Raw genomic sequence first — 23,886 nt, 5'->3', positions numbered from 1 at the left:
GGTTCAGCAACTTTCCGACATTAAATATTTCATTTTTTCACAGTTGGCAGCCTTCAGGAATAAGAGACACTTTGCCGTGAAAAGGGGCGTGGTTTAGCCAAATTGAGCACACCATGTTATACTTCCACCATGACCAACCACTCACAGCGGCCGATGCCTAGAGTTTTTCCGTTGGTTTGGTTAGATAAGTCAAGATGATTGGTTGGTGTCCAATCGTGCTGTGTCCAAAAGAGTGTCACCCAACATACACACACATAAAGCTCACGTACATACACTGACATATTCATCACCGACATTTTAGGGACAGATGTCCAGACTCTCTACTTCTAGGGACTCTATCTTTCACCAATCTCGGTTAAAGCTAACCGAGAGAGTCTATTGGAATTGACCAATTGCATTTGTTATTTCACACAACAAGCAATGTGATTAGTCAATTCCAATGGACTAACCAATTGATTGGATTGGTGACAGAGGCCCTACAACATCAAGACGTTAAGCCTGTTGCACATAAAATGCACAACAGAGGATAAAGGTTGCTTTATGCAGGCCGTAACAACTAACTTATAGGCTCAATGCATACAGGACGCGTCAACGCGTTACGCGTGGCGAATAGCTAATCATTCTTTCGCTTTCTTATTTCTTGTCATAAAAGCTTAAAATGATTGGCTACCTCGCCACGCGTAACGCGTTGACGCGTCCTGTGGGCATTGAGCCATAGAGTTATAGAAGAATAATTGATTATGATTGGTCAATTTCTTACAGATTCCGGCACAAGTTAAAACCGCGGCACAGGCTTTTGCATAGCAGCATAACCGTATGCATAAGGAAATTGATTGGTCTATTAGCACATGCATAAGAAAATGGACCATTCAATTTCTTTATGCATACGGTTATGCAGCTGTGCAAAAGCTTGTATTGCGACCTTTAAGGGCCTCGCACATGAAATGCATAACATAACATACCGTTTGTTTTCTGTTCCTGAACTCCCTGAATTAGTGTGCACTTAAAATGAAATAGATATATATTTGAAAGTTAGTGAAAGCAAGAAGAAACGTTCCAGTTCAGTCTAGTGCAGGAATAGAAAACAAGCTTATAAGCACAACATTAGACCGATGGACTAATGAAAATGTTATGTAAATCAATATGGCGACTTTATGCTGGATGCTCATTGGCCCATCGGTCTTATGTTATGCTTATGTTACGTTATGCATTTTATGTGCGAGGCTCTTAAGCGGTTACAGCCTGCATAAACCAATCTCAAGGGGAAATTTACACCTTGGCAGAAAAGCAGAAAGCAGAAAAGCAGAAAGCAAAAAAGCAGTGAAACAATAAAAGCCACTTGCACCAACGCCGATTAACTAATCGCAGATTAATGCCTATTTCCACCAACGCAGATTAACTTTGATCTCAGTTCAACTTACTCTTTATCTTTGTTTAGTTCTAAGAATTAGAAAAAGATAAGGAGTAAGTTGAACTGAGATCAAAGTTAATCTATATTGGTGGAAATGGGCATAAGTGTCAACCATGATTGGTCAATTTTACTTAATGACAAATGCGATTGATCAATTCCGATAGAAAAATTTAATAATAGTAACAAAGGCGGCGAATACGAGTCAAGCGCGGTAGACGGTGCGCAAAAGTAAATAATCTGTAAAGATTTCAGATATACATAATTTATTATTAAACGTTTCGGCTCATTCTTCGAGCCATCTTCAGTAATAATTCGAAGGCGCAGCTGAGGTTGAGGTGAAGGGCTTCCTCATCCGGAAGATGTAACGCTTATACGAGTTGTTAGGCTCGAAAATCGGAACATGATTCGAAAAATTTAAGTTAATCGGCGATTAAGTTAATCGGCGTTGGTGCAAGTGGCCCTAACTCGCACCGGTAGTAAGCAGGTACAATAAAGTGCATTAATGAGGTCCTTTTTTGGTATAGAAACTCTAGTAATTTAACCAATCATGTGTTGCCATTGGCTTAGTAAGTTTGTTTGATTGGATAAGATTGCTGTGACTTTTGCACTAACTACATCGAAAAAAAACCTCATTAATACACCTCATTGTACAATTCTGTAGCAGAAAATGGAAACTGTATACTATCAACGCAAGTTCTGATTGGTTTCTGCTCTTCTACTTTCTGGCTGCGTTCAGCAGACTCAACATAATGAGATATTTTTCTAGATCATCCAATCAGATTTTTGGATTTAGAAGAATACACCAATAGCAAACGTTCACTCAACTATTGAGTCTGCTGAACTCAGCCAATGATATTACTGATGTTTCTGAACGCAGTCCTTTTTTCTGTGATTGATAAAAAGGCTGCATTCGTTTATGCAGTGGTTTGCGCAGCCACTGCTCTTTGATGGTTTTTGGAATGTAGACTTGTTTATCGAGCAACATAATTGGTTGATCTACAGGTAAGAACCAATTACGTTTGCCGCTCTATGAGCAAGTTTACATTCCAAAAACCATCAAAGAGCAGTGGTTCTGTTAAGCCCGTATCAGACTACGCATTGAAGATTGAGATTAAAGATTAAAGATTGAAATTTGACCAATCAAACCAAGGAAATTTTAACTCCTTTTATTTTGATTGGCCAAAGCTCAATCTTTAATCTTCAATCTTCAATTTTCAATGCATAGTCTGATACGGGCTTTAACCACTGCTAAACGAATGCTCCCCAAAGGTATGGCGGGAAGGGTGGTCATGCGAAACAAAGAACTGTCGAAAGAATGCAACTAGTACCAACAACCAGTTGGTATTCGTTGTATGTGGTTGCATTCCGTGTCGTGTAAATACGATTGTTAAATTGTGTTCATCTTAAACAAAGAAATTTATTCCTCATTCTTCAATTAATCTTTAACTGAAAATTGCGAGAATGTTAGGGGTAGCTTCGGATTCGCAAGAGTCTGCGTTGATGGATGACGAAACGTTCAAGGTTCTTCAGAAAGAAACTTGGTAAGTAATATGCAAGACTGTCACTTACCTGTTATGCCGGCTCACAAGTCTGTATTCCGATTGTATTCTTTCACCCAATGAACATAAAATAATCTCAACTAAAGTCTTTTTTCGTGTTTCCTCACAGTAACTTGCTGGCCTCGGATGATTGCGATCTCCTGGATATTTCTGAACAAAAACCTGAGCTCACTCAGGTTCCAATTTGTTCCTCTTCTCAAGATAAAAAACAGGCAATAAAAAGGCACTTAGAAGAAGATGATGAATATTATTCAATCCTATACAACGATCATTTCAATTATCCAGTAAACTTTCAGTTTAGCTTTGGAGATGGTAGTGGTCAGGATTGGGTGGTAAGCAAACTTTTTGTATAATTCAAAATATGTATTAAACTCAGAATTAATAAATCAATGGAAGGAAATTATGTTAAACTCAATTATCTTTAGGGCCACTTGCACCAATTCCGATTAACTTAACTGCCGGTTAAGTGTCAACCGTGATTGGTCAATTTTACCTAACGACAAATGCGATTGGTCAATTCCGATAGAAAAATCAGCCGATTAAGTTAATCGGTGTTGGTGCAAGTGGCTCTTATTCTTGAATTAGACTGAAATCCACTATTGAATAACATATACCTACTTGCAGATAAATTCTGCCTCTTGATGATAAATGCAATTAGTTTATAATCCTGGTTATATACTTTTTGTATGGGATATTCCATATAAACTGCAAACAATTTGTTAAGTTCTTACTCAAGAACTTATGAGAGGGTAAAGTAAGATGATAAAGAAAAATGAAAGTAAGAGATCTCGCTTGGAAATGTATTTAATCGTTACTTGTATACTGCACTATCAAAAAGAGGTCTGTTTTGTTTAACTAAACTTCTCGCACTGTTTATCTTTTTTTTTTGTTGAAGAGAAAAAAGGAAAGATAAACTGTTCAACATGTTTAGCTAAAAAAACATGCCAAGTATATGAATCTGCTTAGACTTAATCACTTGAATTTTTATACCGAATATTATTAAAACTGATTATTTATGTAAGAATCATGTTTAAGCAGATTTTGTACATTTTGTAAATGTAAGCTTTTTGTGCAGTAGATAGATTGGTGTTAAATTTATTTATCAAGTGTGCATGTTATTTACTGTTAACAATAATATAAGCTAATAACAATAATATAGCTATTTTACAGCAGCTAAAATTTTATAATTTTATATATAATATTTATAATTCTTGATTAACATTTGATGTAATATAACGATTTAATAAATTTATTTTTTATTTTTTTGCATATAGTATTCTTCAAAATTGAAAAAATTGTTTATCAAGATGGAGAAAACCCTACCTCTTCGTTTTACCTGGGATACGTTTACAACTGGTTTATTTCTACGTACAGAATTAGTTTATACACTTGATGAACACAAAAATGATCCTGTAAGACGTTGTCTCAATCATGTAGCATTGGAAAATTATGTTAATCAAACTATGAATCCCGACAGAATTAAACATGTAGTTCATTGTGTGAATCATGCCAACAGTATGTATATAGAAAAAAATGAACATCTTTCAGTTTTAACGCCGCTTGGTGCACCTGAAGCTGGTTCGCAATATGTTCCAATGTGTTTCAAGTTTTTTTGCAAAAATAGCTGCCCTTCGGGTATGAATCGTAGAGCAACAAAGTTATTATTTACATTAGAAGATAGCAGAGGAGAAATGATAGCTCGTCAAACATTGGACATTAAAATTTGCAGCTGTCCCAAACGGGACAAACAAAAAGTTGAAGTAGAGGATGAAAGAGTCTCAAGAGAGCGATCATTAACTAACCCAACAAAAATATCACCCTCTGATAACCATGTATACACAGTTAATTTAGAAATTGTAGGAAAAGAAAATTGTTTGAAAGTATACAAATATGCATACGATGTGATGGCCGGTCAAGCAATGAAAACTGGTCAGATGGAATTATATAAACCATGTATGGACAAAATATTGCAAAAAATACCTTAAAATCATATTCAAGTTTTAAATTCTTTTTTAACATTACACTTTTTATTTCGTAAAAAAGTTCAGAGATTATAAGTTTTAAGAAATTACAAATTTTTTATCAGAAATGTTTTATTTGTATTAATTAGTTTTTAGTAATTAGTTTTATATCTTATATGCATGTGATTTTTATTATATAATTCGATGTGATGAATGTTTACTTGCATGTTATTTTACATATTAATTAAGTGCTGAAAATGCATTATACATAACATTTAATGTTCTTTCAAGTACATGTATTTTAAGACATGTAATTTGTTAAATGTTAAAACACTAATTGTATTGTGAATACCAGGGGAAAAAATTTTTCATATATGTAATCATATATGATTTATATATATATATATATATATATATATATATATATATATATATATATATATATATAGACATATTTTATATATGATTATACATGAAACATTTTTTTTCTAGTGTATGTAATATTAAGGTAAAAATAGATTCAAAAATACATATTTTTGTGAAAAATCTTTAAGAAACTAACAAAGAAACATACAAATATTCTCCCCCTCTTTCAATTTTGATGAGCATTAAATATTGTAATGAACAAAATAAGAAATATAGATTTTTTATAAATGACTCATGTCAAGGACATAAAATATATCCTCAATAGTAATCAACTTTTATGTTATGCATGTTTTCGTGTAAGTAGCAAGTATCTTTGCAATAGAATCTGTAGAATAAATATTTTATTTTAAGCAATAATTTTATTGATTTTGTAATTTTTTCTTATTTTGTTTACCAAGAACTTAGTTTCATCATTCGCAATTTTAGAATGTCCTACGTATTATTAGTATATGTTTACGAATTAGGATTTTAAGTAAATAGTTACACTGTATATCATAAATACTTATTCATCAAGATAAATAATACAATATAATGTATTATCACTTGTTAAATCATCACATGAAAAATAAAGACTGTTTTTTTTTCATAAGAGGTTTCAGATCAATCCTATTATGCATTTTGCGTGAATTGTGAATAATACATTTATTAAATATAACAGATATATTATTTTCTTTACATATAGAATTTATTGTGTGCTCCATATTCTGATATTTGTATTTCAATAGTCTTCAACAGTAACGCGTTTGGCAATGGAGCAATATGTTGCGAAGACAAAATCGCGGAATCCTCGAGACTCACTACATGTCTTCGTAATTGTACTTCTGTACCATTGTCACCCCAGGCGTGCAATGTCCATTCCCATGTACTGTTTGAATATGCTATTTTAGAGGGATTTGACATCCAGGCTGTTTCTTCTCCATACTATATACAAAAAAAGAAACAAGATGTTTATATCTCTGCAAGTAGGTGTTCTGCATTTTTGTCAACTATATCAAAGAAAGTATTTTCTAAACTAATAATAGCCCTAACAGTAGCTATTCTAGAATATATTCGTACGATATCATGTGCTATTAGAGAACTAAAGCATTTTTTTACAAAATTTCTTGTGGATTTTCTTAAACAAATCTCAATATGTTCCAAGTTTTATAAAATTGTCAGATAAAAATAATCAAATCTCAGTTCACAGCTATCATATATTTTATTTTTATATTCCAAATATTCTCTATCTTATTCCATTTCTATTGCAAGTTTACATACAAATTGTATAAATAAAAAATGATTTATTTTGCTTGATTGAAATTTTAGTGTACTTACCAAAAATATAATATTTCTATTTCTATTATGCGCAATTTTTATGAACATTTTCAATTAATATTAAGATCATTAACATGAAATCATAATTGTATTGATAGGATAAAATATACAAAAGAGTAAATATTCAGATAAACGATTTAATCCCAACGAAATATTAAAAAATGAAAAAAATATTCTTTCAATACCAATAGATGTATATAATTAAAACGATTATGAAATAATATGAACTTTTTGAACTGAATGTTTATCATCTCTTATTGATTTTTTGCAGGAATTTTACAGTAAAGGATTAAAATAAAAAGTAATATAAGTACCATTTTCATACAAATGTGAAAAGAAATTGTTTCGTGTTAAAGTTAAAGATATTATACCTGAAAGAAAAACATGTTGTTTCCATGGTGGAATATATAAATAGCGTTGCGACCGAAAGGAAGCGGAAACGGGAGTTTTGCATTTCCGGAATAGAAATGAACTTGCGGCACCGCGTGAGTCCTGATGTGTTCCAGCAGTAAGTCAGACGGCACTACTTCTCTGCAAGATTGCAAAAGAGGACACGTTAACTGTATACAAGTCACAGAATCCGTGGAACCACCCCAGATTGGCGTCTGGGGTAAACTCAGGGATTGTTGACTGCAGGCATTCGTCGCGGATGATTCTGCAATCTGTGAAGAAGAATCATGGTTGCGAGCTTCACTGTCTCTTGACAACTCGCCGGTACTGGCTGACTTTGTGCGATCATTTAAGGACAATCGCACGCGTAAACTGTTAATATTTGTCATTTTATCAGAAATCGCCGCGGCTTCTTCCGACATTTCAGATACTCGCATTAGATTATCCACGGAAGCAGCTTTTTCTCTGCCCCCAAGCAACAATCTGGCCAATAAAAATTGTCTCGGTTTCAACGTAGCACAATTGTTCTTTGACCGGTTTACAACCGGAGTCTCTTGTCTCTTGTTACTTTTACCGAACAATTGGTCACGTAAGTTACAACGATTGGTTGTAACAGGTGCCTTGTCTACCGTCTCATCATTATCCATATTGAAGGCATCGCGAAGTGCTCTATGCAGTTTATCCGCGAGAAGGCATCGGCCCTGACCGAGTCGGACTCTGCAGATAGGACAACGTGTCGTCTTTGGCCTACAGACGACGCACAGGATATGACCGTGAACACACTGCGAGACTGGAGGAGCAGCGCTTTCCAAGCAAATCGGACATTCCAACACGCGGACCTAATAAAAGAAAGCTTTATGACAAATATAAACGAAGAAAGTCCTTAGATGCTTCACTCAATTTAAAAATAATTACGTTATAGCTTAATAAACTCTGGATTATTAATCATTATATTAATATGTAATAATTGCATTAATAATAGAAAAGATTGATAATAGGGATTAATAATTCCGGATTAAATCTGCTACTTGTAAAAAAAGAAATAAAATGAAAATGATCTATAATAAGAAAGAAAAAATAAAACAGCCCAAGTTTACAGAATTACAGAGTGACGCACCGTTCCTGATAACGCGTTTGCAAGATTTCTGGCTATATTTGGAAGTGGTCCTTTCAAGGCTAATCCAGTATCATTCTGTTCCTCATTTTGATGCGTGTATCTCCAAACGAAAAAATTTAAATCTCGCACACCTTCCTCGTTACGAATTAAAGTAGCGACGTCTTTAATCTTCATACCTAACAAATCGGTGTCGTCAATGCCCAATAAACAATCGCCCGCTCTGACGAAACATAATGAAAAAATAATTTATATGATGTAAAATTAATTATAAAAATCGCAAAAATAGATATACATTTGTGATTTCTTAATAAAATTATATCTTATGTCAATGTTAAGTTTTAAAGAGAAAATAGCTATATATTTTAATACATATTAAATTATATTCTTTTGTATCCATGATATAGGTATTCGAGAAGTTTTCAAACTAGAACTCAAACTCACCGCAATCCTGCTAAGTCAGCAGGACTATTATTTTCGACATGGCTGACCCATGGATACGGATCCCATTTCGATTTGGTCAAGTGAAACCCACAAGATTTACCATGCATGTATGACTCTGCGTTGACTTTCCGCATTTTAAGGATTATCCTTCCAGGCCGAAGTGAATTCACATCTTCTTTAGGTAGAGACGTTACGATCTTCACGCCCGCCGCTTCCGTCAAGACTTCAGAATACGAGAAATGCGACATATTCTTTTGCACTTTATTATTATTATTTTTTTTTTATTACTGTACCTACGTATATACAAAAGATAAAAGTTAATACTTCAAACTTTGATTTCACTTTTCAACAATATAAATCCTTAACAACGAAGGAATATAACGGTCAAATATTTTACGAAATTCGTTTCAATATAATAAATTAATTTGCAATTATTTATTCCATTTAAATCACTCGATACGTGTTAATTTTGATCTTTAAGGCGCCTTGAGCAAGAGCAGTACTGCCGTGGAAGCATTAAATCGCATCTGATCTCTTGGCGAAAAAGAAAAGTCACTCAGTTGATCACCTTCACCTATTTACATGCTCTTGACATTGGATTTTACGTCATGTTACGATGAGACGTACGCCGTTTCCCTTTTACTTTAATATATTGAAAATTTTTTAGAAATATTTTCAATAAAAATTACATTTCTTATAGCCATTTAATTTATATAATACGTACGTACACACATATATATATATGGCAGTCTTCATAACATGTGAAAACAAAGTAATACTTTAATTATAAGTTCTTAATAATTTACAGTGGCACACAAAAATTAAATGATATATAATCATCTGTAAAAGGATTGCGTTAATAAATCATTCGTCATTATAATACAAATTTTAGAACGCAGTAAAATATAATAATACATTTTATACCTACATTTTATACATTTCATACTTGACTATAAACATTTGAACTTAAAAAATCAGCTTTCATGTGGAACAAAAAAAGTAGAGGGGAATGTGTTATATTTTGCTTAATAAAATCTAGATATATATATACATACATCCTTTGTACAACATTCTAACAGAATTAATATATGATATATATACACAACGCACACATACATACACACATATGTATATCTTCTTACATTTTCATGCGGTATTGTTATTGGAAGAACATACACCGAGATTGTCATTGGCAGGACCAAATTCAAATAAAACTTCAAAACTGCAATTGTTTCTACACATATGCACTGTAGCGAGAGAAATTTATTTTTATATATTATTAAACCATAATATGATTGTAGGAAGATCAAACGCGCGTAGAAAAATTCTAACACAAAAAATATTACTGTCTTACACAGTAACATACTGATTAACTTTCAAAGAATTTATTATTATAAAGAGACAAGTTTTAAAAAAACTAGTCTTTTCGTGATTGAATAAAAGTACGATATAAACCTAATTATTATTGTTTTATTTGTAATATATAAAAAATAAATTTTTGTAAAAATTAACTACTTATTTAAAATCAATTGTTACTTAATAATTATTTAAAAATGTTTACAGTAGATGTAATGGCAAGAGGTATTAATCTCGTCTTTAACTGTGTATGTCTGAAATTAGCCCTAATTGTGGATAAGTACATAATTGTTCAAAATAAAATGATATGGATATTGCGCAATGGGGAAGATAATCTTACGTTCGCAGGTATAAAAAATCTTAATATAGATAAGCTAATCGATAGATAAGCGTAAAAAATATGATTAATTTCCTATTGATATAATATATTAAGACATTGGCTCAATGTATGCAAAGTGGTATGCGCCATAGCTTTGAGAACCAAGAGATCCGAGTCCAGATGCAGGTCCGAATTCTCGATGGATTGTGCTAAGGCAAGATTGTGCTTCTCTACTTTTCTTAATTGCTCCTGGCAATTGGCAAAAGCGTCCAACACTTCCAGCTTAACGACAGGATTTCTGCTTGAATTCCCAGAATGTTCCCGAGGTGGCAATGGAGGATGGCTGCTAGCTATCGCCCTAGTATACATCTCTGTAACTGCCCGCAGCTTATCCACCCATTCCTGTCGTGCTCGCGCATCTGTAGCTCGTAATTTGATCATGTCACCTGGAAGAATATCGAAAATTCAATAGTTAGATTGAATCCAACATCTATATCTATTATAGGAGTAACCATTAGCAAATTTTATGACAATTTAATATCTACCAGTAGCAGAATTAACGGTGAACGTGTTCGAATCCTCATCACTGGGAGCTATTACGGCACCTGCTAGATATATCGAACACCGTGGCCTCTGATTTTTCTCAGACTCGCTGAGGAAGTAATGCAGCTCGCCGGTCTCTGGGCTCAAGATGAACCAACGGTACTGCCAGCCCTTCATGGCGTTCGTATATTTGTGTAGCAAACCCTCGTAAGGGTGCCTCGTTTGCACGTTCATCGTTTACCACTCTCGCTTCTTCGAAATTTTTTTTTACTCAGCGAACGACAGGAATCTCGAGAGAGATATGTCATTTAAGCAAGAGCGATCATGCTCAGCTGATATCCAGGGATAGGTTAGGTTATAGTGAAAAAAAAGGAAATAAAGTTCAGTTATTTTAAACACAGTAGCAAATGTGTTCTATCGTCTCACTCGCGGCCAGGTCACTGCTTCAATCTCACGAACGAGCCAATATTTTATTTCAAGATTCCTTTATGCGGAAAGATCAGAATTCCAATTTCAATTAGTTGTTTGATATCCATCCCATTCTTTAATAGACCAACCAAGAAACAAAGAAAGCATGATCACGTACAAGCGGATAATGATCATTGACCATGATCAGGAGAATGTTTGTTTTACAATTGTTGGAATTTTTCTTCGCGTGGATTGAATTATATTTCTAGATTTAGAGAAATAATTTTATCGAAGTTCAGTAAAGAAAATTTGCAACAGTTGCAAAACAAAATTTTATTTTGCAGAACTCCATCATATAGGTACAAAGATTGAAATATAAATTAATACCTCACATCGTTCCGTGATTTTTACAAAATTAAATAATATATTAATTTTTAAACGGTTGTTTGAAGGTCATTGACCCAGAATAAATAAATGTTAACTGTGAAAAGCCGTTCTTTTCTCTTAGATCAATTTGAACGTGTTTGAACCCCAATCGACCACGTACGTAACTCTGTAATTCGGCATATCGCTTAAAATTTATTTTTAGTTTTCAGATTTTTTTTTAATCTATTCTTACTCTAATTTTTTTCGATATTTTATTTTGTACATTAATTATGTATAAGAACGTTATTAGTTTATTAGTTTTATTTGAATAAACAGATAATTGTCATTTTCAATTACTTTTTAAAAATAAAAATGTTTAGTTTTTTTATGCTTTAAAAAATTAATATACAGGTCAAGCATGTTCTTATAAAATAAAGATACTATAACATTGTCATTTTCCAAATTATTACTAGCTTTAAACAATCACATTATTTAAGTATAAATGCTTATATATTTTGTGTTTATAGCTTTACTTGAAATATAATAATTGAAATTTAATTAATTATTTTAAGTGTCTGTATTTATTAATTTGAGCTACGAATTTATTAGTCAAAATGCTATAAAGGAATATTTTTAAAGTTTTTAATTTTTAATGCAATTTTCTCATGTAAAAAACAGATCGATTTATAATTTCTCATAAATAAAAAAAACTGCACATAAAATATAAAGTGTAGATTAAATTGACTTCTATGCAATCATTTACACAAATCATGCACCTTTAAAGATTAATGTAAACGTGTAGGGAAAAATATCTTTAGATAGGAAAGATATATTATGCTATGGTAACTTTTTATTAATATAAAATATTATATCTTATTTTAAGTATGAATATTTGTAGCAAAAAAATAACGTCTTCGTAAATATGGCATAAACATAAAAATGGAAATAAAATTGCTCTTTGAGAAACAAAACATGATAACAGTAGACTAAAATTATCAAATAAAAAGAATCATATATGCAAGTCAAATACTCGTCCACTGTTTAAAATACATGTGTGTCATTTAAAATGATTGTAGACTTAAATCATATAAATGCCTTAAGACTAAAAATTATCTCCTCCCACAGGATCACACATAATTCATAACATTAAGTAAATGGAACTTTTTATGAAGATTACAAAAGACCGTATTTAATTAGCTCAGCGCGAACTTCTGGTAACTCGATTTGATAATCTCCTTCTTCACGTTGAACAATTTTAATTTTAATCTGTGTGTTTGGTTTTACTAACTCATCTAGCTTCTTCTGTACTGCTTTCGAATACATTTTATTACAGTCGACTGGTGCCAAATCTAATGAGAAATAGATAAGTTTGAATATAAGAATTATTCTGGTCCTAAGAATCAATTTACAATAAATAATAGCATTATCTTAAATCGTAAGAAATTGATCAATCGCAATCAAATGTGAGAATAATTGTGATTAGTCAATTTCTCATGGTTTATTACAGCTATTTAAAGCTGAAAACGTTATCTTATAAAAGTAATGCGTTACCGTTATTATTATTTAAAAGTAACAATTCGTTAATTTTTTTTTTTTTTAATGTCATCCAATTGTCTACGTTTGATTAGTTTAATACAAAAACTATAATGGTTTCGATTATAACTACTGATAAAATTCATTACCGTTATTATTAGACACAAAAAAAGTAGCGATTACCGAGCAAAAAAGTAAAGGTAACGCGTTACTTTCTAATCCTGCACCTATTATATATTAACTCTAATTTAGCAATTACTCTGATGCTTACTGACAACTGTACACATATTTGCGAGCATTGGAGGTGTAATGAACTCTTCAGGCATCCACCTTATATTCTTATGTTCTATTATTTCTGTGTTTCCGTAGTCAACAAAGAAAATTCTAGCTGTTGAACACGATTCCTTAGGATTGAAACATACCGCTCGATACCATGACCCTTCGTACATTGCTAAACATAATTCATGCGCTCTTGGTATATAATATTCCGTTTTCTCACACTGCTTTTTTATCTGCACAACAAAATAAGATTACATTATTGCATATGTTGCAATACTAAAACCTAAACATTTCGTAATAAACGAAACGCGTTATTTACCAAAGCAGGCATCACATCGTAGACGTGAGATAATAGCTCAAAATCATAAGGACTTATGTAGTATATTGATGGAGCATCTTTTTGTGCAGTCAATACCAATGCATCTACTGTATCACCCAAATTTCCTAAATTTGCGGTTTCCATATCACTAAACATGTAGCATTTGTTAGCTATATAAAAAAAAAAAATTTATAACTTCAATATTGTAAAATATTTAAATATTACAGCAAATTATTTTCTCTTTATTTCCATTACTTTTGTTATTTTATACATAATAAAATAACAGAAGTAATGGAAGCACAAAGAGAAAGTAAGTATATCAATTTTTGTATAAAAATAAATTTAGCTTGTATGCTAAAAGTTTTAAATGTTTCACATTAAAGGGATCACGTTAAAAGATGAACTAAAGTAACAATATGATGTCTTTGTATAATAAACTGTAACTAGAAATATGTTACATGTCTTTCTGAAAATCTCAATTTGTAATTGATTACCACTGCCGTCATTTTCTCTTTGCCATGTTGGGATTAATTGCTGTTTTATTTTATCATTAACAGATTCTCCTGTAAGTGTTGTCAAATAAGCTCCATCCTTAGCTGATTCACCCTCAAATGTACACATCAGGGGCACTTCATTGCCTGCTAAATAGCGAAGATAAAGGTCAACTTCTTTATTGTTGGGAATGTCGCGAGGAACATCTTTTAGGATTACTCTTCCCGCACAGCCTTTTTGATACTATAAAACATATCCTGATATTTAATAACATGTCTTTTTATCATCTTAGCACTCAGCATGCAAATGTATCGTCAAACAAATACCAGTAAAGAGCACTCTGGCATTTCTTTAAGATTTTTTATATCAATTTCTGCCATATTGCCGAAATCAATGTATATTATCTTAGCTTTATCATTCTGTATTTTTAGAATTATTGCGCGATAATTGTTGCCATCATCAAATGGCGCAATCACTACTTGGTTTTCAATTGGAGGAACGGTTAGATGCGGTGCTACAATTCAAGGAAAAAAATTTACAATTCGTTATATAATTATCAATTTATCTTAATATATTTAATCGATATTTTACCTGTTTCTGCAACTCGCGCAACAGATTGCATAACATGATTGAAATATTCTTCTGCTTCATTGTCCAAACAGCGTGCATACATACTATACTGATTTTGATAACATGTAAGACATACCTGAAAACATGGTTAACAAAAACAATGAACACCTTTAAGTAGTGAGAAGGCTATACCAATCGAAAGCAGATCTTTGTGCTCAATAATTTTCTAGGTTAATTAAATTTATAAACATTTACAAGATTTCTCAAACTGCATACCGCATACTTACCAAAATTGGTTTTTTTTTAAACCAAGAAATGTAATATTACGAAGATTAAATTACTAATCAATTTAATGATTTTGATGCTTACAAGCTCTATCATTCCCCCTTATTCCGAAAAAGATTAAAAAAAAAATATTACGTTAGCCAGAATTTGAATCTGGATCCCCCTTCCCCCATATTTCGTGCGGGTGCGGAGTCAGTTCGACTACAAAGACTTGATAATATTTATCACAATAATCGATGTGAAATGAGCGTTAATTTCGGCTAACGCATATATATATAACATAACGAATGAAACAAAATATAAAGACAATGAAATTTTATTTTATGTAAACAGTATAAATACAGCCATGTCAAAAATTAAGTATCCTCGATATAACAAATGAATTCTATTATAATACACAATGTTGGAAGAAACTTTGCAGTCTTCTATAGAGAAAACTGTCAAAAATCAATGTTAAATTGGATTTTCTTTACAGATCAACATTTCGTGTCACAGCCAAAACAGAAGTTATAGTTTGAACAATATAGACTTTTAAATTCAAGAATCATAACTTCTTATTAAATATTTCTTATTAAAAAAAATGATCAGAAATCAAGAGTGCAATTCAAGAGAAATATGGCAAACATTATAAAAAATAAATGAAAATAGGATACCTTACTGTAAAAAATTGATGGAAAATTTATTAAAGTATATTTTAGAATTAATAAAATATGAAGGAAAGGTAATAAAATACTTAGTAAATTACGAATAAAAGTTTTTATTCACAATTCTGATTTGATTTACTTTTTGTATAGATATTAAGATACAGAAAAAATATTAGGAGCTTAATAATTTTTGACATGTATCTTAAAAATTGCTACATCAAACCTTAGATCCACTCTTTAGTTCAAATAGAGTTGGAGAATTTGTTGATTTCCATGGCCTCAACACAGCTTTTGTCTCTTTCTCGTCTATAATCATGTCTATTACAAGACGTTCTTGGTTACAATTCTCCTCATTCAAGACCGCCGTAAACGAGTATGAGTCGGCTATTACCACCTAACATATCAAAGTAAAAATCTGTATCTATAATTTTATATCTGTATAAACAAAATATTTCAAAATAACTTACTTCAGCAGTAGAATCACTTATTTCACATATTACTCCTAAACTACAAATATTCAAAAACTTTTCGGGACAAGGAAAAACTTTATCAATTGATAAAACTTTTGCCTCATCTAAAGAAAGGATAGACCAATAGGATGTTCCAAGAGGTGTTAAAACGCACCCTCTGTACCAGTCATCATTACACTTAAAGCAAACTATGTCACCTTCTTTTGGCCTAAAAAGTAAAATATTTTGTTCCAATCTATGCTTATTGATATTCAATAAATGTTTTATTTATAATAGTAATATGTACACGTACGCACGCACGTATTGTATATATTATACATACATGCACACATACAAGTATACGTACTTGTAATTTACAGTTTCTTTTATTTTTTTGCATTCAACCTGCAGATCTTCTAAAAGCATTGCAAAATCAGATTTATAACTTAATGGACACAAAGTTACGCTGTAAATGTTCTTTCGCAAGAAATGAACAAATTGTAAGATGCCCTCAATTTTATATTCAGAACATGCTTTTTGTCCCATTAAATTATAGATATTGCTCAAGACGTTAGGCATTTGAACCACAGCTCTTCTACTTTTATCTGGTGATGTTACTTTAGAATTTTCTTTCGGCAAACACTTTTTCATTACATTATTTGAAATATTTTCTGTTGTATGTAAAGATAAATTTTCTGATTGTTTTTGTTCTACCTCTACTATTATCGTTTTGTCAGAAGCTATGGACAACATTTTAACAGAAATCTTATCGCCTTCTTGTAGATTTCTATATTTATCACTTGTGCCTTGCGTCAAGCGAATTTTTCTAGCAAATTTAGGAGATTTAATCAAATCTCCTATATCTTTTATTACAGAATCTTTTTCTAGTATCTCAGTATTACCAAAATCAATAAAATGGACCGTAGTAGGATTCAAGGATGTTACCAAAGCTCTACACCAAATAGTATCATACATCACTCCATAAATTTCACCGATAATCGGTTGCATATTACATGATGTTTTAACAACATTTTGCAATGTTGTCATTAACTGCAGGCGTGCTTCTGCATCTTCTAATTTATATATCCAATATTCATCACTATTTAGTGATATTATCACTTCCACAGTTATAAACTTTGTTTTTGATAAATTCGTATCTTTATAAAAAGCTAAATCATTGTCCTCTAATGTATTATTGGGAGACTTAATTCCTAGTCTATTGACATTTTCTCTATCATAGCAAATAGAGCTTTTGTCATTCTGGAAACTATTTTTTTGAGGACTATTTCTGTCATTGTAAGTTCTGTCCCTTATGTTGCTATTGTCATATCTTTCTTTGTTAACATTAACCTTATTTAAATCACTTTGATAATTGCGACTATGAAGACTTTGATCGGTAGAGTTATATGTTGCAGAATTATTTTTTCTCGAATGATTAGGACTCTCATTATTACTATACTTGCGGACTCGATGTTGAGAAAATTCTTTGATGTCATTTGTTGCATTTACTACTGCTGGTTGGTTTGCATTTTTAGTTGGAGATACATAGGTATGTTGAGATACATTGTCATGTTGATCATGTCTCTTCCGAGTACTATTAGAAATACTCGTATTACTCAAATTTTCTGCTTGCATAGTATTAAGCGTATTAGGCCGTCGTAGTTTCAAATCACTAACTTTAGTAGTTTTATTAATTGCATTCGACATTGATGTCTTTGTTTGGTCTACTTCTTGATTAACTTGCAATGATGACTTGCAATCATTATTCGTTTCTTCCACTAATTCTCTGTAAAAAAAAAAAAATGTATAACTAAAAATAACAAAAACAGATTGCACTAATTTTAACATACAATTTATCTACAATGTTAATATGTTGCTTAATGATAATAAAAACAATGTCTCTATATGCAAACAATATATTTTTAAAGCAAAATTTGGCATAAAGCATGTGTAAAGGCATATCAATTTGTATGTATATATATATTCTTTAACTGAGTTGCATAAAAAAATATATAAATAATTACGGAACACGTTCACACAGCATCTGGTGTTGTGGCCAATCTTTCATTTGACAAGGTTTGCTACAATAATATGTTGTGCACTTTGCACAATGTTTTGTTGTCCTTGTAGAGCAAACAGCGCAGTCTTGTGCTGTAAGCTTAGACTTGTTTTTGGGATATTCATATAATTCCTATAGATAATAATCATAATATTAATTTTTAAAGACGCTTTAAATCTCGTTTTTTAATAAAATTATTTTTAATATAAATATATAATACAAAAATATATAACATACAAGGGATATGGGCAAAATAATATGAACAATTAGAAAAGATACTTATTTTATTATATGAAATTAGTCCATTTTAATCTTCACAATACAGATTTTATACTTATATGAAATAAAATCCTACAATGCTTAATCATTAGTGTAATGTTATACCATTCTTCTAGCAGACTTAAGAACAAGAAGGAGATATTGGAGGATGCCTAAACAACATTGAAAGAAAACTGTTTTACATTCTGCCTTTCACAATAACTCAATGTCTAAATCAGGCACTTTTACTGATCAAAAAAATGTTAAAATTTTCAAGAAGACAAATCTGGAAAATAGTGAGTAAAAATTTCTTCCTCCAAAATCGCTTACCAATTATCAATAATTATGCAAATGTTGCATAAACTATTCTAAACAAGGATAAAATCTGTATTAAAAACCAACTAATAAATTTATTTATTATTAACCAAAAAAGTAGTGTAGTTCTTAGATGTTCACATTATTTTCCATTCCTTGTTGTACTAAATATGGAACATATAATTTTTTCAACTTATATATTAGTTTTATATTTGCTTACATCACTGCGTTGTTCACATATCTTTGAAATATAATTTTCAATATTAGGATCTGGTTCTGGAAATGAATATAGTGTGTAGCCACGTCCAAGAGAAACGTGTCTTCTTCCATCTGGTGTAACAGTTATTACACCTCTAAAATAAGAAACCATGTAAAATACAATAAATTTAAAGAATTATTATAATTTTATATTTATTTAATCAACCTTGTCCATAATTGATTCGTGCTCGTATAAGGATCATCAATCTCATATGACTGACACACTGCAGATGATCCAGAATTTGCACTTCTATGTGCTGTTATTTGTGGCATTGCATGTTTAGAGGATGCATTTATTGACTCACTATGATCTATACTTGGACTAATTAAATATGCATTATATATTATACATTATATAATTACTTCTTATATTAAATATGTAAAAAAATATTTTTTTTTGCATTACATAGATGTATTCCTGATTTATATTGAATATAACTAAAGATTTTCTAATCCTTAAAATATATTTTAAATATTATATTTCTTTTCAAAATTTTATATAACATTAATATCCAAGAAAAGTATAAAAAACAGAAGTTATAAAAATAGTAATTCAAGAAAAAAAAAATTATGTACTTTTAAATTAATTATTTATGGCAGTATTAAACATAAATAGTAAATTGGAACTAATTACAAATTGCTTCTTTCAAGTCTTCTAGAATTAATATAGACATTTTATTACAATGTTATATCAGACTCTAAAGAATTACTCTTTTTAATGTCATTTATTTGTTTTTTTTTTCTTTATTTGAATTCAATTTGTATCATTTTTCCTGATTAAAGACCAATGTATCTAGAATATAACCAGCACACAATATAAAATATGTAAAACTGCTTGGTATTACTTTTCTTCCAAGGATATCTATTCTTTTTAACTAAACTGGTGACATTAGTTTAGAGTTTATCTTCTTTCTTCCAACATAAAGGGAAAAAGATAAACTATGAACTAGTCCAGTCAATTCAGCTAAAGAGAACAAACCTTTTTCTATATATATAGAAAAAATAAAGGTAAATAAAATATATTTAAATATTAAGTTCATCTAATTATCTAATTATTATCTTAACATTTCAATAATTATTAATGTTGAGGAAACTTACTGTTTGATACAAGCAGGTAATGAATCTGCAGTGTTACCTACTTTTGATCTTTCAAAAGTTTCTGATACATTTGGCTTTTGTTCTTCTCTCACAGATCTCTCTTTTGCAAGTGCCACTTTCAAGTATAACGGTTTCTTATTATCAAGTTCGCGTATGGCAAGTTCTGCTTCTCGAAACGTGCCATATGTAATATACACCCATTTAGCATTACGAGGATGAAACATCTCCACAATTTTGCCATAGTCACTAAAAATATCTCTGATAGCCTCCTTAAAAGTTATCATAGTTCATTATTATCAAATAAAATATCTAACCTTAAATAATATAGGTATATAAAGTATAACTGATAATGCAAAACTTGCGCAAAAACTAAATCAAGAATCGCAAAACGTTTTAATAATTTATAATTTACAACTAGATTAGTAGATCGTACCTCATTTAACTCTAATGGCAAATTATTTACATATATTGTATATTCCGCATCCATCCTATAAATAATATAAAAATGTACTCCACTCCAAGTAGATTTATTAATCTAATTCACTTATCTAAACTATATTCCAAAACATAGTTACCTTTGGGAATGCACATCGAGTGCTTTCAAGCATCATTTTATTTTTGTTTAGAATTTAATAAACAAAAGATAAAACGATATTTAAGGCACTCTGCGTATTTCCCGAACATCGGATCTCTTGGAGGAAAATTTTATTCGAATACTATAGTATACATTACATGTACCATATAGTTCGAGTAAAATTTTCCTCGGAAATGACATTTTGGAACCTAACCTCAATTAATTTTCTTTTTTTCTTACCGATCAACAACCGGCTTTTTTTCAGCATTGAAATCTGCATCAACATCAAAGTGTGCATGATGCGCCATATTACGAGCGTTACTAATTTCACTCTCGCAAAGTCACAAATTTGCTATCTAGTAGAACGATACGTGGGGTGTCTAGTGCCGAGTAGTAGAGTCTTGCCAGTCTTGCGCAAAGAAGTGTTCGTTGGTCACTCGGACGACGTCGGCGAATGGCAAACGTGACTATTAAACACGACGCCACGATCTGCAAGAGCGGCACGTTAATTCATTATAACGCAAAGCTCAAAAATATGTAGGGGGAAAAAACCATAAAAAAAAAAACACGCAGAGAGGAGCTGTATAGCATTCATGCACCGTATTCGTGAAAAAATGCGTACGTGACAGAGCACGTGTAGTTTGAGTAAACGAATCCAAGCCTTCCTCCCGAAAGCAACAATCGTATCCTTTCAGCTCCGTTTAAAACTGAACAAATGTACCTCGATCGCAACAAAATGGGACAAAAGCGAATTTATTGAACATCTCAAGTTTATACCTCAACTTTTTAAGATTTCGACTTGGTTTTCACGGTTTAATATCCCGGAATTCGCGCGCGTTCAACACCAACATGGCGGACTTTCTTTTTTTTTAAGCAGCAAGGTCGAAGAGGATTCTGAATACGAGCAACATTCACAATTCAATCTTGAATTCAGAATAGTGAATATGGCGCAATACGTCGTCGCCAATTTCTCATTAGGGATCAATAGCCCTCTCTGTTCATCGAGTAATTGTACTCGAATGTAGCGTACTAACTCACTCTACTCTGATGCTGAATATCAAAATAAAGAAACTGCTAGAACAATCGAGTATCTCTTCGATAAAACGTTATTTTATTGTCTCGTCTATTGTAAATTAGATTTTCCTTTACCTCTTTCTGATGATCTCGAACACCACGATCACTATACACATTTAAATTGATTGAATTGAAAGTAAAACCCGTTATGTAATACGATTCTTTCGTTATGCTTGCTTCTTTACTACATTTCTTCAAACGCCTTCAACTTGAAAGAAATATCATGGATCGCACACGCTCGATTTGGCGCTCTCAGCATTTAGAGCATTGGGTGCATCCAGATAAGCAATCTCTCATAAAGCTCAATGCACACAGGACGCGTCAACGCGTTGCGCGTGGCGGATAGCCAATCAGGGTGCAGTCCCATGGAGCGTATCAGGCGTATCGCGGATTGCGCGTATCGAAAATCTGACCAATCGCGAACGTTCCGCTGCTTTCGGTACGTGAACGTTTTGTTCCTACGGTCCCATGAAGCGGAATTTGCGAAAAGCAGACGGAAGAATAGTAGAATATTCACAGTATATATAAAGTTAATTTTATTTAATTTATTAATTTATTTAGTATAAGTAAATAAAACATTTGACTTTTAACAGGTGCAGAATGAAATCGAAAACAATATTGCTTTCAATTGCTTTATTAATAAAACGTTTAAAACGAATAAATTACGATGTTTTTACCAGGCATGAAATACATCGTAAAATTATTAATCTTTATGCCCTTTATTATTAAGCATTAAAAAACGAGAGAAAAATTGCGAATAAAGGAAAACGGAAATATTGGGTCAGACCAATATTTGTAATTTGCAATTTGTAATTTGCAATTCATAATACAATATTTATATCCGTATTTATATTAAACTGAAATAATCAGTGTAGACTAATCAAAAATATGCTTCGTCAAATTTTAAACTAACCTTAAAATATTATAATTAATAAGTATTACAAAAATAATATTTTAAAATGCTATATGCTACTCACAGGACTTATATTTCCTTTGTTCATAATTGTTTTAATTGTATCAATTACAAGAAACTGCTATTTTTCTTTATGTTAACCTCAATCCGCTCTGATCCGCTCGATTGAATACGCTAAAGAATAACTTCGGCGGAACGGCAGCGAACCAAGAACAGCGGAAGCAGCGGAACGTTCGCGATTGGTCATATTTTCGATACGCGCAATCCGCGATACGCCTGATACGCTCCATGGGACTGCACCATGGTGGAAGTAACATGGTGTGTGCAGTTTGCAAGCATCTCTCTCTGATTCTTTGCCCTCTCGCTTGTTTTCTGACCGTTCAGACCCCAGGTGTACCAATCTTATTTAACTCCACAAAGTTGTTACAACTGAATGTAGTTGTCTTCGTTGCACGCACATCATGTTGTATTCTCTCGGTCTTTTTTTATCGCATACGTGATATCGTACGAGAGCCTCGAACAGAAGGAAGAGTGTGATTTGCATGTAAGTAATATTTTTTAATATTTTACAATAATTGAAGAAGTTTGTTCATATATTAACATAAATTAAACTGGAAAGGCTTCAAATAAAATTACATAAAATGCAATAAAATGACTCTTTGAAGGTCTCTTTCAATATATAAAAAGAAAAAACAAATACAAAAATTTAATTTTAAAGAATTCTCAGTTAATTATCTCCCAAATTAGTTCGATCCGCCATAAGGCCGCAAACTGCACTATATATAGTGCTTTTTCTAGATCGCTCCGTTTGAAAAGTCGCGATTTTTTTACTCAATCCGCATAAAATGCCGCGAGTAATGTATAAAATTCTTAAGATCGTTCCGCTTGAAAAGCCGCGATCGTTTTACTCGATCTGCACAAAATGCCGCGAGTAAATGTAAAATTGATATTTTACAAACTTTGATTAATTTTTGTGGAAGTTTGACTTGTATAGGTTGCTCATCTACCACGAAAGTCGATGCAGTCTTGTTGAGATAATAACACTCTAAAGGAAGCAGAATCAGTCTTTCTTTAAAAATTTTCGCAAATCGTTGACTAAGTCACCAAAAGTTGGTCTATGTTTATTTTTTGTTGCAAAAATTATGTTTTTGTTGC

General features: G+C 31.7%; 4 protein-coding genes across 8 annotated transcripts in view; 1 reads left to right on the top strand and 3 right to left on the bottom strand.

The window, feature by feature from the left end:
• Positions 1–2,646: 2,646 nt before the first annotated feature.
• LOC105208183 (cellular tumor antigen p53) lies at positions 2,647–5,946 on the top strand. The gene is made up of 3 exons (XM_011177964.3): positions 2,647–2,952; positions 3,080–3,302; positions 4,245–5,946. Exons 1-3 carry the CDS (start codon positions 2,873–2,875, stop codon positions 4,953–4,955), a joined length of 1,014 nt encoding a protein of 337 aa, XP_011176266.1. The 5' UTR covers positions 2,647–2,872; the 3' UTR covers positions 4,956–5,946.
• Positions 5,947–5,980: 34 nt separating this feature from the next.
• Positions 5,981–8,896, bottom strand: LOC105200601. Of its 2 annotated transcripts, none has more exons than XM_011168235.3 (4): positions 8,620–8,896; positions 8,179–8,398; positions 7,043–7,900; positions 5,981–6,278 (listed from the first exon to the last, which is right to left on the bottom strand). In XM_011168235.3, exons 1-4 carry the CDS (start codon positions 8,865–8,867, stop codon positions 6,030–6,032), a joined length of 1,575 nt encoding a protein of 524 aa, XP_011166537.2. In that variant the 5' UTR covers positions 8,868–8,896; the 3' UTR covers positions 5,981–6,029. The 2 variants fall into 2 exon arrangements, with proteins under 2 accessions (XP_011166537.2, XP_025995194.2); XM_026139409.2 differs by having other exon boundaries at positions 8,179–8,354; positions 8,620–8,741.
• Positions 8,897–9,505: 609 nt separating this feature from the next.
• LOC105200602 (oxysterol-binding protein-related protein 11) lies at positions 9,506–11,546 on the bottom strand. The gene is made up of 2 exons (XM_011168236.3): positions 10,840–11,546; positions 9,506–10,740 (listed from the first exon to the last, which is right to left on the bottom strand). The coding sequence occupies exons 1-2, from the start codon at positions 11,069–11,071 to the stop codon at positions 10,388–10,390; spliced, it is 585 nt and encodes a 194-aa protein (XP_011166538.1). The 5' UTR covers positions 11,072–11,546; the 3' UTR covers positions 9,506–10,387.
• Positions 11,547–12,627: 1,081 nt separating this feature from the next.
• Positions 12,628–23,886, bottom strand: part of LOC105200603 — a 40,729-nt gene continuing 29,470 nt past the window's right edge. For 2 of the 4 annotated variants that reach the window (XM_039454731.1, XM_039454729.1), the window contains exons 2-16: positions 20,985–21,233; positions 20,604–20,658; positions 20,171–20,439; positions 19,239–19,394; positions 19,035–19,167; positions 18,207–18,373; positions 16,550–17,968; positions 16,201–16,411; positions 15,957–16,127; positions 14,826–14,940; positions 14,561–14,748; positions 14,237–14,477; positions 13,743–13,912; positions 13,416–13,656; positions 12,628–12,960 (exon numbers count right to left, since the gene is read on the bottom strand). In XM_039454731.1, the coding sequence (XP_039310665.1) occupies positions 12,785–12,960; positions 13,416–13,656; positions 13,743–13,912; positions 14,237–14,477; positions 14,561–14,748; positions 14,826–14,940; positions 15,957–16,127; positions 16,201–16,411; positions 16,550–17,968; positions 18,207–18,373; positions 19,035–19,167; positions 19,239–19,394; positions 20,171–20,439; positions 20,604–20,658; positions 20,985–21,052 (3,780 nt within the window). In that variant the 5' untranslated portion in view covers positions 21,053–21,233 and the 3' untranslated portion in view covers positions 12,628–12,784. Of the gene's footprint in view, positions 12,961–13,415; positions 13,657–13,742; positions 13,913–14,236; positions 14,478–14,560; positions 14,749–14,825; positions 14,941–15,956; positions 16,128–16,200; positions 16,412–16,549; positions 17,969–18,206; positions 18,374–19,034; positions 19,168–19,238; positions 19,395–20,170; positions 20,440–20,603; positions 20,659–20,984; positions 21,234–21,521; positions 21,843–21,893; positions 22,153–23,886 lie in introns of those variants that run through there. The other 2 variants (XM_011168237.3, XM_039454730.1) reach the window with 2 other exon arrangements.

The sequence above is a fragment of the Solenopsis invicta genome, chromosome 11, assembly GCF_016802725.1.
Source record: "Solenopsis invicta isolate M01_SB chromosome 11, UNIL_Sinv_3.0, whole genome shotgun sequence".
In the NCBI taxonomy this organism is placed as follows: Eukaryota; Metazoa; Arthropoda; class Insecta; order Hymenoptera; family Formicidae; genus Solenopsis; species Solenopsis invicta.
Note: the sequence above shows the minus strand (reverse complement) of the source record. Positions and strands in the feature narration are given on the sequence as shown.